Below are 16,394 nucleotides of genomic sequence, written 5' to 3'. Positions count from 1 at the left end.
ATTTTTGTACACGCCAACTAGTGTCAAAAAACGTCTTACATTACACGACGGAGGACTATGTACTTGTATTGTAGTAGTACTAGTACTACTTTCTCAACTAGTAGTGCGAGGGTACTACTAGTGCTATGTACTGTACTTCTAGTATAGTGCACCAGTTTTGAACTCTTGAATCTCAGGGCCAAGGAGATATAGTTGGAAGTGAAGGGTACTACTGTTCTCTAGAACCATCGTTGTACTATCAATGCAGGGAAAGTACACCTGCGTAGTGGCCTAGTGGGTACTCTCGGTGCTCTATTCAGCCGCTCCTCTCATGTAGCTGGCCTACTCAGGCGCTCCTCTCACGCACACACTAGCAGCATGTTTATCAGCGACGATTACTGCGGGGGCAGAACATTTGAGTTATTTGATAGAGCGAGACTAGGCTTTTCGCTTCCATTTGTGGAGGTGTAATGGATCTCATCAAACTTTGTTAATAGTTCCTTCTTTATGAATGAGATGAAGCAAAGCTTTTGCCTCCGTTCCAAAAAACACGTCAAGAGGAATTTCTTTTATAGTAGAGCCAATAATGGAGTGAAGTCCATGTGTGCAACGCCACGAGCTACAGAGTAGTAGTAGAGCACTTTACATACAGAGCCATATTGCACAGTTCCCATTGCCCCGACAGGCTTTTCCGGCTCCTCGGGCTTAATTGGGAGGCGCTAGTTTAAATATGCTACTAGCTGATGAGGAAGCTGCAAGCGAGGTGCGGCTAGGGTGAGCATGCGAGCCACGAGATGCTGGGAAGGAAAACCCGTTCACGTGGCTAGGCTATCCACACTAGTAGAAAACAGGGCTTTGGTCCAGGCCGGGTCAGCCCATTAGTCCCGGTTCAGTCCAGAACCGGGACCAATGGGGGCATTGGTCCCGGTTCGTGAGCCCAGGGGGCCGGCCGGGCCACGTGGGCCATTGGTCCCGGTTCATCTGGACCTTTTGGTCCCGGTTGGTGGGTTGAACCGGGACCAATGGGCCTCGCTCCTGGCCCACCACCATTGGTCCCGGTTGGTGGCTTGAACCGGGACCAAAGGCTCCCCTTTAGTCCCGGTTCATGCCACCAACCGGGACCAAGGAAGTGCCTATATATACCCCCTCGCATAAGAGCAGAGCACACTGCTCTGTTTTTTTCTGGCCGAGGGGGAGAGGGCTTGGTGGTGCTCTAGCTCACCTCCTATGCACACAAGGTGTTCGATGGAATGCCCGAGCCACACTACTTAAGCTTTCTCCTCTCCAAGCTCGACCTCCAAGCTCCATTTTCCACAATATTTCTCTAGGTTTAGCGGTCCGTCATGCCCCGTCCCCGTCTTCACCGCCGTCGATCACCCGCGCCGAGCTCATCGCCGGCACCACTGTGGTGAGCCTCTTGTTCTTATCTTCTTTCTGAAAGGAAAAATATTCTTACTTGTATGTTTACATAGATACTTGTATTATTTTCTTACTTTTATTATTGCATCTTATATAGTGCGATGGTTTTGCTATCCGCCCCCATCGGCCCTCGTCCTGTCTATGATTCGGATGTGGTATATATATTATCTTTATAACTATTGGTTCATTTATTGTTTATGAAAATTATGCCGACCAACGTGACATAGATTTTATTTATGTAGGATGTATGTGAATCGGAAATGCCAACCGACCCTATTGTAGAGAGGTTAAATTTAGTTGAAGAAGAAAACAATTTGTTGAAGGAAAAAATAAAAAATATTGAGGAGTAGAAGATGATATTGGAGTTGCATGTTGCGGATGTCATCGATGATCACAAGATCAAGATGGATGCAATGCGCTTGAAGATTAGAAAGATTAGAAAATATGCCATTCATACCGAGGCTTGGTATCATTATGCCGTTGGATCAATTGTTACCTTGGTTGCGATTATGATCGCATTTGTTTTCGCATTGAAATGTTTTACATAGTTTCATTGTATGGTTTAATTAATTAGATGCTCTGGAGAGCTATATGTTGTTAGATGAGAACTATGTATGCACTTTGGTTTTAATGTGATGATGAACTTCTATTAATTTGGACACTTAATTATATATAATGCATGCAGATGAACCGGCAATGGATGTACGGTGATAGACACACCTGCGAGTACATTAAGGGCGTGCATGAGTTTCTCGATGCGGCTGAGGCAAACAAGCAGAATGGTTTTATGTGTTGTCCATGCACTTAATGTGGGAATACGAGGTCTTACTCTAACCGGAAAATCCTTCACTCCCACCTGCTTTACAAGGGTTTCATGCCACACTATAATGTTTGGACGAGGCACGGAGAAATAGGGGTTATGATGGAAGACGGCGAAGAAGAAGAGTACGATGACAACTATGTGCCCCCTGAATACGGTGATGCTGCAACGGGGGGAGCTGGTGAAGATCAAGAGGAACCAGACGATGTGCCTAATGATGCTGCAACGGGTGAAGCTGCTGAAGATCAAGAGGAACTAGACGATGTGCCCAATGATGATGATCTCCGCCGGGTCATTGTCGATGCAAGGACGCAATGCAAAAGTTAAAAGGAGAAGCTGAAGTTCGATCGCATGTTAGAGGATCACAAAAAAGGGTTGTACCCCAATTGCGAAGATGGCAACACAAAGCTCGGTACCGTACTGGAATTGCTGCAGTGGAAGGCCGAGAATGCTGTGGCTGACAAAGGATTTGAGAAGCTACTGAAAATATTGAAGAAGAAGCTTCCAAAGGATAACGAATTGCCCGACAGTACATACGCAGCAAAGAAGGTTGTATGCCCTCTAGGATTGGAGGTGGAGAAGATACATGCATGCCCTAATGACTGCATCCTCTACCGCGGTGCATACAAGGATCTGAACGCATGCCCGGTATGCGGTGCATTGTGGTATAAGATTAGACGAGATGACCCTGGTGATGTTGACGACGAGCCCCCCAGGAAGAGGGTTCCTGCGAAGGTGATGTGGTATGCTCCTATAATACCACGGTTGAAACGTCTATTCAGAAACGAAGAGCATGCCAAGTTGATGCAATGGCACAGTGAGAACTGAAAGAAAGATGGGAAGTTGAGAGCACCCGCTGACGGGTCGCAGTGGAGAAAAATCGAGAGAAAGTACTGGGATGAGTTTGCAAAGGACCCAAGGAATGTATGGTTTTCTTTAAGCGTGGATGGCATTAATCCTTTCGGGGAGCAGAGGAGCAACCACAACACCTGGCCCGTGACTCTATGTATGTATAACCTTCCTCCTTGGATGTGCATGAAGCGGAAGTTCATTATGATGCCAGTTCTCATCCAAGTCCCTAAGCAACCCGGCAACGACATTGATGTGTACCTAAGGCCATTAGTTGAAGAAGTTTTACAACTGTGGAATGGAAACGGTGTACGTACGTGGGATGAGCACAGACAGGAGGAATTTAACCTTAAGGCGTTGCTATTCGTGACCATCAATGATTGGCCCACTCTCAGTAACCTTTCAGGACAGACAAACAAAGGATACCACGCATGCACGCACTGTTTAGATGACACTGAAAGTATATACCTAGACAAATGCAGGAAGAATGTGTACCTGGGCCATCGTCGATTTCTTCCGACCAACCATCAATGTCGAAAGAAAGGCAAGCATTTCAAAGGCGAGGCAGATCACTGGAAGAAGCCCGCCATGCGTATCGGTGATCACGTACTTGCTATGGTCAATGATTTACACGTAATCTTTGGAAAGGGTCCTGGTGGACTAGCTGTTCCGAATGACGCTGAGGGACACGCACCCACGTGGAAGAAGAAATCTATATTTTGGGACCTACCCTACTGGAAAGACCTAGAGGTCCGCTTTCAATCGACGTAATGCACGTGACAAAGAACCTTTGCGTGAACCTGCTACGCTTCTTGGGCGTGTATGGGAAGACAAAAGATACACCTGAGGCACGGGAGGACCTGCAACGTTTGCACGAAAAAGACGGCATGCCTCCGAAGCAGTATAAAGGTCCTGCCAGCTACGCTCTTACGAAAGAAGAGAAAGAAATCTTCTTTGAATGCCTGCTCAGTATGAAGGTCATGACTGGCTTCTCGTCAAATATAAAGGGAATAATAAATATGCCAGAGAAAAAGTTTCAGAACCTAAAGTCTCATGACTGCCACGTGATTATGACGCAACTGCTTCCGGTTGCATTGAGGGGGCTTCTACCGAAAAACGTCCGATTAGCCATTGTGAAGCTATGTGCATTCCTCAATGCAATCTCTCAGAAGGTGATCGATCCAGAAATCGTACCAAGGCTAAGGAGTGATGTGGCGCAATGTCTTGTTAGTTTCGAGCTGGTGTTCCCACCATCCTTCTTCAATATCATGACGCACGTCCTAGTTCATCTAGTCGACGAGATTGTCATCCCGGTGCCCGTATTTCTACACAATATGTTCCCCTTTGAGAGGTTCATGGGAGTCCTAAAGAAATATGTCCGTAATCGCGCTAGGCCAGAAGGAAGCATCTCCATGGGCCATCAAACAGAGGATGTTATCGGGTTTTGTGTTGACTTCATTCCCGGCCTTAAGAAGATAGGTCTCCCTAAATCGCGGTATGAGGGGAGACTGACTGGAAAAGGCACTCTTGGAAGTGACTCAATAATATGCAGGGACGGATATTCTTGGTCTCAAGCACACTACACAGTTCTACAGAACTCTACCTTGGTGACCCCGTATGTCGATGAACACAAGAACAGTCTGCGCTCCAAACACCCGGAGCAGTGCGACGACTGGATTACATGTGAACACATCAGGACTTTCAGCAGTTGGTTGGAAACACATCTCAGAGGTGACAACACTGTTTGTGATGAGTTGTACTTGTTGTCCAGGGGACCATCTTTGACTGTATTGACTTACAAAGGATATGAGATAAATGGGAATACATTTTACACGATCGCCCAAGATCAAAAGAGCACCAACCAAAACAGCGGTGTCCGCTTTGATGCAGCAACCGAGAGCGAAAAGGACACATATTATGGTTACATAGTGGACATATGGGAACTTGACTACGGACCTGATTTTAAGGTCCCTTTGTTTAAGTGCAAATGGGTCAATCTGTCAGGCGGCGGGGTACAGGTAGACCCACAGTATGGAATGACAACAGTGGATCTGAAAAATCTTAGGTACACTAACGAACCGTTCGTCCTAGCCAATGATGTGGCACATGTTATCTATGTGAAGGACATGTCTACCAAACCAAGAAAAAGAAAATATAAGGAAGCGAATACATCATACGATGAGCCAAAGCGCCACATAGTTCTTTCAGGAAAAAGGGACATCCTGGGAGTGGACGGCAAGACAGACATGTCTGAAGATTATGAAAAGTTTCATGAAATTCCTCCCTTCAATGTCAAGGCTGACCCAAGCATCCTGATAAACGATGAAGATTATCCATGGTTACGGCACAATAAGCAAATGACACAAGTGACGAAAAAGTGAAGACTTTCTCCCGCAACTATTATGATGATACCATGCCAACTTTGTAACAGATGATCTTTCGTCCGAAACCTTGATACTTTGAAAGAGATTGTCCGTTTTGTACACGAAGTGCATCCAGTTTTTGCCGTAACCATCTCAACTTTGTTGCACATGCTATATGGGTGAAATGATGATACCATGCCATCTTTCAACCTTTTCGGAGTTCATTTGAAATGCTTTTCAATTTCAGGGTCTTATAGCTCAAAAAAATCAGTAAATGCATGAAAAATAATAAATGAAGTCAGAAAGGGTTGAAAATTGATGATGTGGCTTTGAATGGTGCATTTTGAACATAGAAAAAATATGGAGTTCAAATAAGTTCAAGAAAATGAAATCCCTTTGTAACAGATGATCTTTCGTCCGAAACCCTGATACTTTGAAAGAGATTGTCCGTTTTGTACACGAAGTGCATCCAGTTTTTGCCGTAACCATCTCAACTTTGTTGCACATGCTATGTGGGTGAAATGATGATACCATGCCAACTTTCAACCTTTTCGGAGTTCATTTGAAATGCTTTTCAATTTCAGGGTCTTATAGCTCAAAAAAATCAGTAAATGCATGAAAAATAACAAATGAAGTCAGAAAGGGTTGAAAATTGATGATGTGGCTTTGAATGGTGCATTTTGAACACAGAAAAAATATGGAGTTCAAATAAGTTCAAGAAAATGAAATCCCTTTGTAACAGATGATCTTTCGTCCGAAACCCTGATACATCAAAAGAGATTCTCCGTTTTGTACACGAAGTGCATCCAGTTTTTGCCGTAACCATCTCAACTTTGTTGCACATGCTATGTGGGTGAAATGATGATACCATGCCAACTTTCAACCTTTTCGGAGTTCATTTGAAATGCTTTTCAATTTCAGGGTCTTATAGCTCAAAAAAGCAAAAGGAATCAACTAAAAAGTTTTTATAAACCTCTAGTATTTTTGAAACTAAACTTATATAAAATTTATGCAACTTAAATTCAGAAAGTATTTTTTGTTCAACACATTAATAGCAAAAAGAATTTAATAGCAAAAAAATAACAAAATTTGTTTTTGATTAGAACAGATATTAAAAATAACCTAAAATTACCAAATAGAGTATAATGATAAAACACTATAATATTAAGTAGCAGGAAAAAGAATCACTCAAAAATCTAACTTCATAGTAAAGTTATTCATAAACTAGTGATTCACATACATTTTAAAACTATAAGTATTTAGTACAAATAAAAAAATAAAAAGCAAAAAATAAAACAAAAGAAGAAAACAAAAAAAATTCAAATTTTAAAACTAATGGCACTAACAGAAAGTTTATAATTTTTGTGACCTAAAAGCAAAAAGAAATCACTAAAAAACTATAAGTATTTAGTACAAATAAAAAAACAAAAAAGAAAACAAAAAAAAATCAAATTTTAAAACTAATGGCACTAACAGAAAGTTTATAATTTTTATGACCTAAAAGCAAAAAGAAATCACTAAAAACTATAAGTATTTAGTACAAATAAAAAAATAAAAAGCAAAAAAGAAATCAAAAGAAGAAAACAAAAGAAATGCCACCTACTAGGCCTCCACGGCCTGAATACGACTAGAAACCCTTACATGGGCCAGGATTCAGGCCCGCAGAAGGCCCAGCAGGCCCAACAGGCATAGCAATGCACAGATTAGGCCCGTAAGCCTGCAATAGAGAGGAGCTCGAGAGGGATGTGGCAGCGAGGCTTATAAACCACTCCGAGCCCCTCTCAACTAGCGAGGTGGGACTAAACTTACGACCACACCGCGCCAGCACAGGGCGTTTGGTCCCGGTTGGTAGCACCAACCGGGACTAAAGGGGTGCATTGGTACCGGTTCGTAACACCAACCGGGACGAATGCCCCCCTTTACTCCCGGTTGGTGCGACCAACCGGGACCAAACGCCTCTGCTTCTCGCCCTTTGGGCTGCCGAAAAGAGGCCTTTGGTCCCGGTTTGTAGCACCAACCGGGACCATAGGTGCGCATTCGTCCCGGTTCGTGCGATGAACCGGGACCATAGGTCCGCCTATATAAGCCCACACTTGCGAAAATTTCGCCAACTGCTCCATTCCCCATCGCTGACGCCGCTAGGCTGCTCGTCCTCCTCGTCGCCATCGCCGCGCCCTGCCCCATCCCCGTGTGCTTGCCGTCGCCGCGCCCTGCCCCGTCGCCGTCGCCGCGCCCTGTCGCTGTCGCCGTCGCCGCGCCCTGCCCCGTCACCGTCGCCGGCCGCCCTGCCCCGAGCCCGCTGCCGTCCGCCCTGCCCCGAGCCCCGCCTCCTCGTCCCCGTCGCCGTGTGCCACCCCGAGCCCGCCGCCGTCCCCGTCACCGTGTGCCACCCCGAGCCCATCGTCCCCGTCAACGCGTGCCGCGCGCCCCGCGCACGCCGTCCCCGTCGCCGGCATCCCCGAGCCCGCCGTCCTCCTTCCCGTCGCTGGGCTCCTCTCCCCGTCGCCGCCCGCCCCCAGTGAGCTCCCCCCTTTTCCATCCCCGTCGCTGATGATGCCACCCATTGCCGCCGCTGCTCTCTGTTTATATGCAAAAGATACATTTTTAGAAAATCATCTATATATGTTCATATATGCAAAAGTTCTATATGAATGTGGCTATATGTATGTTCATGGAAAATAATTTTGCTCGATGACCTTTTTGTTCACGATGTTCATATAATTTTTTTCATGTATGTATGAATGTCGATATGAATTGTACCTATGATGTTTTTTTATTCATAGATGAAGATGTATGTGGCTATGTATGTGTATGTGGCTATGTGAATATGCAAAGAAGAGGAGATGAAGAACATGATATATTTTCTTATTCGTGGGTGTGTCGAGAGGGTCCTCGATAACTTTAGTGCATTTTAGGTTATTTTCATTTTAGGTCATTTTAGGTCGTGGGTGTGTCGAGAGGGCGGCCGAGGCGTCGGGGGTCGTCGAACATGAGAGGGGGGATGATAGATGATGATGAGGGGGGGGGGGAGGGGGGACGTCGGAAATTTATGAGAGAGGCGGGGAAGAAGGGGAAGAAGAGGGAGAAGAAGAGGAGAGGAAGTCTTCTCCTCTATTCTTTCTCCTCCTCTATTCTTTCTTCTCTTCTTTTTTCTTCTTCTTCCTATATGTATTTGTCGGCGTTCTGGGAACGGGGGTCCCCAGACTTGCCTACCTGCGGCCTGCGGCGTGGCTCAAAAGGGGGCCCAGCACGGCCCATCTTCATCAACACAGATCCAAGACCCTCGCGAGGGGCCAAGCCTCGCGGGGCGGACAACACGGAGCTTCCTCAGCCACGGCCTCATCAGGCTGGCTCGCGAGGAGGCGGAGAGATCAAGGCGGGGTACCTCACGAGGTGCCCGTGACGCAAGCCATGACGACCAAAGGCGCCAGGCGGGCGCCAGCCGCGAAGTGTCCTCCTTTCCTCTTTGGTGCAAAGGGAGCAAGCGCAGGCGAGAGCATCAAGTAAAGGCACCCGTTTTGGTGCAACGAGACCAAGACCAGTCCAGCGGCAGGGAGGAAGTCATTGTGGAGCCCAAGCCAGCGTCACCACCAGAGCCTTTGGCAGGCGAGGACCAACTTTAGTCAGGATAAGTGTACCAGATGTTCCCCTTCAAAATGGCCAATATTGGCGCCCTTCCCGCTCAATATTTGGGAAGAGGCCCAGGGCCTTTGCCTATAAATAGGACTAGCCACCCCCAGGGTAGAGGGGCAATCAAGAAGGGAGAATCTAGAAGCCAAGAGAGAAACTAGCTAGGATCGGATCGAGTAGCATCACACACACACACAGAGAGAGAGAAGGGCGACTGAACTCCTCCTAGCAGTTCATCCCCCCCAGCCAAGAACAGACCCTCGCGAGGCTGTTCTTCCTTGTATTGCTCATCATCATCAGCCCAAGAGGCAATGCACCACACCACACACTCGAGTAGGGTATTACACCACAACGGTGGCCCGAACCAGTATAAACCATGTGTCTCTTGTGCTGTTCTTTCCATAGTTTAGATCTTAGCGAGGCGGAGGGGTGCAGGTAGGTAGAAGGCGAAATCTCCGCGCGCACCCCAGTGTTCGAACCTCAAGGGTCTGCCGGAACCTGAAATCCGACATTTGGCGCGCCAGGTAGGGGTGCGCCGAAATTCGTCTTCCACCACCCCGTTCTCCTCCGACCATCGCGTCCATGTCTGACGCTCGTCGGGCCCGCGCCGAGCGCCGGGCCGCTCTCGCTTCCCGCGTCGCCCAGACGGCTCCTGTCGGCGGGCGTCCTCGCCGTTCCCCGTCACCTGCCGTCAACGCCGCCACCGGCCCGGCGGGGAACGAGCAGCAAGTGTCGTCTCAGCATCCGTCCGTGCGGCAAGACGGCCGCACCGCTACTCCCTCGCTCACCCAAGCTGGTTCTTCGTCCCGCGCGCTCCGCGCACCCATGGAGGCTCGAGCTGCGCTCATCACGGCAAACGAGCTCCTGCGCTACCGTCCCGTCGACGACGTCTACGAAGAATGGCTCGACCGCGTCGCCGAGCTTGTCCGCGCTGCAGGGGGCTCTCCTGCGCCGTCCGTTCCACTGCACCGCACCCCGCCCCACGCGGGCGGCGAAGCTCCGGGGGCGCCCCAGCCGCCTCCTCCTCAAGAAGGTGCCATGGCTCCAAGGCGCGTGGCCCCTGGGCGGAACCCGCTCCGTCAGGTGCCAGCGCGGCAAGAGCAGAGCTGCCAAGAAGTCCCTCGCCCGCAAGAAGCTGCCCGGGCGCTCCCTGCTCCAGCACGTCACGACCATGCTCCTGCTCCCGCACGTCAAGACCCCGTGCTGCTCCCGGCTGCAGCGCGTGGGGACATGCAAGACCAAGCTCTCCGTCACCCAAGGCCTCCCATGGCCACAGCAGGTTGCCGTGCCTTCACCACCGAGCTACGCAGCGTCGCGTGGCCCGGCAAGTTCAAGCCAGACCTGCCTCCTCGTTACGACGGCACGGCCGACCCTGCGGAGTTCCTCCAGCTCTATGAGCTGGGCATCGAAGCTGCCAACGGAGACGAGAAGGTCATGGCGAACTGGTTTCCCATGGCGCTCAAGGACGGGGCCCGCACCTGGCTCCTGAACCTGGCTCCAGGCACGATCTCCTCCTGGGACGAGATGCGCACCCGCTTCATCGCCAACTTCCAAGGTACTCGCGACCGGCCACCCGCCGTGAGCGACATGCACCGCATCAAGCAACAACCCGGAGAGACCCTGCAGAAGTACATCCAGCGCTTCAACAACGCACGCCTCAAGATTCCCAAGGTGACCGAGGAGGCCATCATCTCAGCCTTCTCCGACGGCGTGCGCGATGTCAAGATGAAGGAGGAGCTGGCGATGCATGAAGACCTGTGCACTTCCTTGGAGTTGTTCAACTTGGCAACCAAGTGCGCCAGGGCTGAGGAAGGGCGTCTCTCCCTCCTCGAGCTGCCTGCCGCAGACCCAGAAGAGAAGAAGCCCCGTGATATGTATGTATGTTTGTATGGATGGATGCATGTGATATGTATGTATGTATGTATGTATCGGGTATGTCGTTGTCGATATACCCCCTACCCGACAACTTCGACGTGAGGGGGTCGAGAGGGGGTCTTGGGTCGCCGAGGGGTCGAGGGTCGTCCAACATGAGAGGAAGAAGAGGATAAAAAAAGAAGAGGAAGAAGAAAAAAAAGAGGAGAACAAAGAATAGAGGATATCTCCTCTATTCTTTCTTCTCCTCTTTTTTTCTTCTTCTTCCTCTTTTTTTATCGGGAACGAGGGTCGTCGAGGGTCACCGAGCGGTAGAGGAAACCCTAAATAGCAAGTATCGTCGGTGTGAGATACATGTGGCCGTCGGTATCGGACACTACATCCACGTCCCACAAGTGACGCGGGCTTCGACGCCCACGTCACTTCTGGGATGTGGATGTAGTGTCCGACACCGACGGCCACATGTATCTCACACCCACGATACTTGCTATTTAGGGTTTCCTCTACCGTTCCGCGACCCTGACCCTCGACGACCCGCGTCACTTGTGGGATGTGGATGTAGTGTCCGATACCGACGGCCACATGTATCTCACACCCACGATACTTGCTATTTAGGTTTTCCTCTACCGTTCGGCGACCCTGACCCTCGATGACCCTCGTTTCCGATAAAATAAAGAGGAAGAAGAAGAAAAAAAAGAGAAGAAGAGAAGAAAAAAAAGAGAAGAAGAGAAGAAGAAGAAAAAAAGGAGGAGAAGAAAGATTTCTTCTTCTCTTTTTTTTCTTCTTCCTCTTCTTCTGTTTTTTTTTCTTCTTCCTCTTTATTTTATCGGGAACGAGGGTCGTCAAGGGTCAGGGTCGCCGAGCGGTAGAGGAAACCCTAAATAGCAAGTATCGTCGGTGTGAGATACATGTGGCCGTCGGTGTCGGACACTACATCCATGTCCCACAAGTGACGCGGGCTTCGACGCCCACGTCACTTGTGGGATGTGGATGTAGTGTCCGACACCGACGGCCACATGTATCTCACACCCACTATACTTGCTATTTAGGGTTTCCTCTACCGCTCGGTGAACCTCGACGACCCTCGTTCCCGATAAAAAAAGAGGAAGAAGAAGAAAAAAAGAGGAGAAGAAAGAATAGAGGAGTTCTTACTCTATTCTTTCTTCTCCTCTTTTTTTTCTTCTTCCTCTTCTTTTTTTATCCTTGAAGCGTTGTCGAGGCCACCCCAAACCCTAGAGAAGCAGCGTCGAGGCCACTAATTAATATTAGTTCTACGTTTGCCACTAATATATCCATCTGTCATGTTTGAATAATAATTGCCATGTTGTCAATATTTGTAGAAACTATGGACACCGCCCGAGATGAAGTACAAGAAGAGTTGTTGGGGGACATAATCGCATGTGGAAGTGATGCCGTCGTCTCGTTGTTTCTCAACGACACCGATGGTCTGGAAGCAGCTGGCTATGATTATGATGGCTCCGGTGACCTAATGCCGGTGCAAGAAGGAGACCATGAGGACGGCTCCGGTGACCCAATGCCGGTGCAAGAAGGAGACCGTGATGACGTCTCCGGTGACCGAACCGAGTCCGACCAGGTATATATATTAGTTAAGCTTCTGCTGACTAGCTAATTGATGCATTCATTGTTTTGGTATGTACACATATTAATTAAGTCTTTGTTCTTTTTTCTAGCCCTCCGGATCGAGCACAACTTCGGTAAAGAGACGAGGCCCGAAGAAAAAGTTGAGCTCGGATGAAAAGTTTGAGATCTTAGCAATCGCGCCCGACGGCCAACCAATTGAACCCCTCCGGACAAAGAGCGCATTTGTTGCTCAGTGCGGGGGTTTGGTTAGGGACAAGATCCCGATCAGCATCCAGCAATGGTTAAAGCCGGCTACAGAAGACCCTGAGGTGTCTTATGTCAATGATATGCAGAAAAATGATCTTTGGACTGAGCTGAAGTCAAATTTCACCCTACCGCCAGAGGATGATCCAGAGAAGCCAGTTAAAGAGCAATTAATCAAGTCTTTTGCTCTTAAGAGGATGGCAGAACTATTCAGGAGGTGGAAGAAAGAGCTGAATAAGTTTGTCAAAAATAAAGAGACACCAGAATTCAAGGGCAGATATGAGAAGATCAGAGATCACTGGCCCGCATTTGTGGCCCACAAGACATCGGAAAAGAGTAAGAAGATGTCGGCGACAAACAAGCAAAATGCTGCGAAGAAGAAGCATCACCATCGCACGGGGTCAGGTGGCTACCTCGTAGCCCGGCCTAAGTGGGCCAAGATTGAGAATGATCTGGTTGAAAAAGGGATCAAACCAGAGACAATTAACTGGTCGGACCGTTGCCGGACTTGGTTCTTTGGGGCTGGCGGAACCTTGGACCCTGTAACAGGGAAGTGCACTTGGACGAATGATCAAATGGACATACCAGTCAGGAAGCTTCAGCAGTATATTGAAGCAGCGCAACAAGGGACGTTCTTTCCAGACAGAGAGAACGACGAGCTCACAATGGTCCTCGGGAATCCTGACCACCCTGGACGGACACGAGGCATGCCAGGCTCCATTTCGTGGACGGTTGGGTTTCCAGACACAGGCGGTTACAAATCCCAGGAGAGGAGGAAAAAATTGCAGCAGACCCAAATGCAGGCGCTGCAAGCAAGGGTACAAGCGATAGAGGAACGAGAAGCAAATCGCAGCAAACGTACTGCCGAAGCTTCCCCCGAAGCTACCCCGCCATCTCAGCGGAGAAGAAGCGTGGCTTCCACCGAGCTGCTTCAGCCGGAGCATGCCTTGACGGCTCCTGCCAGCTATCCCATGGATGCTATCACGGAGTCTCAAATTGCCACCTTATGATGCAATGGATGAATTTGAAGGTCAAGGCGGCTGTTGGCTCTGTTTATCCTACTGAACCCGGCGCAACTTTTCACTGCCGGCCGATTCCAGAAGGATATGCTAGGGTGATGGTGGATGAAATAACAGAGGGATTTGAGGACCTCCAGCTTGACCACCCTACCGGTGAAGGGGAGACTAGGCTGGGGGTCTACTCTGAAGACTCCATGCCTATGGCGGAAGGAGCTCATCAACCTTCCGAACTGGACGCCTCCGCCTCCTCCTCCTCCGGCAAGTTAGGGCACTCCGCCTCCTCCACCGCCTCCTCCTCCGGCAAGTCAGGGCACTCTGCCTCCTCCACCGCCTCCTCCTCCGGCGAGTCAGAGCACTCCGCCTCCTCCACCGCCTCCTCCTCCAGCGAGTGATGATCAGGGCACTCGACCGGCTCCTTCTCCGGTGCTTGGCGGCACTCCGCCTCCTTCTCCGCCTGCGCCGACGCACCCGAGAAGCCAGCCTCCTCCTTCTCCGCCTCGTCAGCAAGGGCGGAAGAGACCTGCCGCCGCTCCGGCTGCTCCGGCGCGTTGTAGTCCTTCTCGTCTGCCTCGTAAGCTAGTAAAGAAGACAACTGCTCCGTCTGCTCTGCCGGCGTCTAGCAGTACAGCCAGAGGCGGGAGGAAATACAGATTCGGTCCTTCTCTGAAGACTCCAGAGAAGTTACCATACGAGAGGACCCCGGAGGAGAATGCCGAGATCGCACGAGAAGAAGTGAGGAACTACTTTGAAGGGGTGAAAGCAAAGAAACATCCACCTCCGGAGGAGAAGGTAGATCCGGTGAAAGCGAAGCGCACTCTGGTTGCCCTGACAAAACCACCCAAGTCTCCGCCGAAAGCAAGCTATGAGCGCATTACTGGAAAGGAATTTGCCGAAGCGGAGCGGTCGGGAAGTACTGTCAGTGATCAAAGGCTGAAAGAACGACGAGCTGGGAAACAAATTGCCCAGCTCGGCAAACAAGCGAAGCAATCGTGCCCCCCGCTCAAGGTGCCTAGCGACAACATCGCTAATGATCCGAGGATGGTGCCCGGTTATAGCAATCTTGGCGATTACCTGCCCGACGATGTACGTTATGATTTCATGGAGGTGCAGATACAAAGATACGAGTACGGGAAGCCTCTCGTCAAAGATGAAAGATCTCTATCAACGATGATGCGAAGATTGCATGATTGGTACTTGAAAATCTGCAGAGACTCTGGGGGGAGGAGTACTTTGTATGTGAAAGTTAAATAGGAGCATGACTTCGTTGGAATTGAATTGTTGCCTGTTCCATTTGAGGAGTTCTTTCAGTTTTTCAATCAATTGGCCCTCGATAAAACAACGGTCACCTGCTACTGTCTGTAAGTAGTACTACTTCTGTCATTAAGTCTCTCTATATAGCTCAGCTCTTTCACTGCATGTATTTATAATCATCCTCACTATATTATGCAGATTGAAGATCGCCGAATTGAAGAAAAGACAAGTCGGTGATATTGGGTTCATTAACACATATCTCATAGATGCAACTCAGGTTAAATTTCATGCCACAGATACCGAGGCCAACTTGCTACGATCGTTGGTAATAAATGAAAACAAAGATATAATACTCTTTCCTTACAACTTCAGGTGAGTGTTACTGTCTTGTGCGTATTCAGTTTCCCTTATATATTAGTCAAGGTTATAGTAATGTAATTGATGAGTTATGCATGCGTGTGCAGTTACCACTATATTCTCCTAGAGATTAAGCTTGAGCAGGGACTAGTAACCGTCTTAGACTCAAGACGAAAAGATCCCCAGGACTATGCGGACATGACTCAAATGCTCGAGAAGTAAGTTAAATCGATCATTATCCACCATATCAGCAACTTTGTTCATTTCCTGATATATCAAGTAATTGTTTTCTTTGTCTGGCAGGGTTTGGAAAAAAATTCTCCAAAAAAGCTCCAGGACTCCCGAAGAAGCTGCAATTTAGACACCCGAAAGTAAGTACTATAGTAGCACGTTCCGCGCATCTCCTATTGATTCAAGCGCTAGTTTCATCAATACCATTTGGCATTCTTGCTTATCAGTTTGATTGACCTCTATTTCTTGTAAAGTGGTTGTGGCAGGAACAAGGGAATGATTTCTGTGGATACTATGTTTGCGAGTCCATCCGCCACACGACCTGTGAGCGGGGCTACACTGACGAACAATATGAAGTACGTAAATAACAACATTCACAATTTTATTTTATTACCATCATTTATGTTGAGTTTCATTCATTCATATATATATGTATTGACCCCCTTCTTCAAATTAGATGTTTCTGAAGCGGGATGAACTCCTAGCACCAGCTCGCATGCGAGCAATTCAAGAGGAATTGGCGGCATTCTTTCTTGACACGTGATCGCTGAAGACGGAGAATACTATGTGGACCATGAGTCCGTATGATTATATTTGTAAGAGATAATTATTGTATATATGTAGCCGGTAGTGTCGGATAGATATACGAGAACTTGTTGTTCGACCAATCTCTCGGAGAAGGAGAGGTGGTCGATATCACTTCTCTCTATATGCATATATGTTCATGACGATCTTCTCTTTCCTTCGTTTGCTTACAAG

At 48.6% G+C, this 16,394-nt stretch overlaps 1 protein-coding gene across 11 annotated transcripts in view; it reads left to right on the top strand.

The window, feature by feature from the left end:
• Nucleotides 1–16,338, top strand: part of LOC147979170 (uncharacterized) — a 37,309-nt gene extending 20,971 nt beyond the window's left edge. For 8 of the 11 annotated variants that reach the window (XM_087546775.1, XM_087546776.1, XM_087546781.1 and 5 more), the window contains one exon: nucleotides 2,084–6,660. In XM_087546775.1, the coding sequence (XP_087402901.1) occupies nucleotides 3,838–5,448 (1,611 nt within the window). In that variant the 5' untranslated portion in view covers nucleotides 2,084–3,837 and the 3' untranslated portion in view covers nucleotides 5,449–6,660. Of the gene's footprint in view, nucleotides 1–1,495; nucleotides 1,554–1,640; nucleotides 1,990–2,083; nucleotides 6,661–12,272; nucleotides 12,527–12,623; nucleotides 15,155–15,245; nucleotides 15,420–15,511; nucleotides 15,623–15,707; nucleotides 15,776–15,889; nucleotides 15,992–16,092 lie in introns of those variants that run through there. The other 3 variants (XM_087546782.1, XR_015618569.1, XR_015618568.1) reach the window with 3 other exon arrangements.
• Nucleotides 16,339–16,394: the final 56 nt, after the last annotated feature.

Source organism: Triticum urartu, chromosome 3A (genome assembly GCF_056163025.1).
Source record: "Triticum urartu cultivar PI428250 chromosome 3A, HENAU_Tu73, whole genome shotgun sequence".
NCBI lineage: Eukaryota > Viridiplantae > Streptophyta > Magnoliopsida > Poales > Poaceae > Triticum > Triticum urartu.
This window is presented reverse-complemented; position numbering and strand designations above follow the sequence as displayed.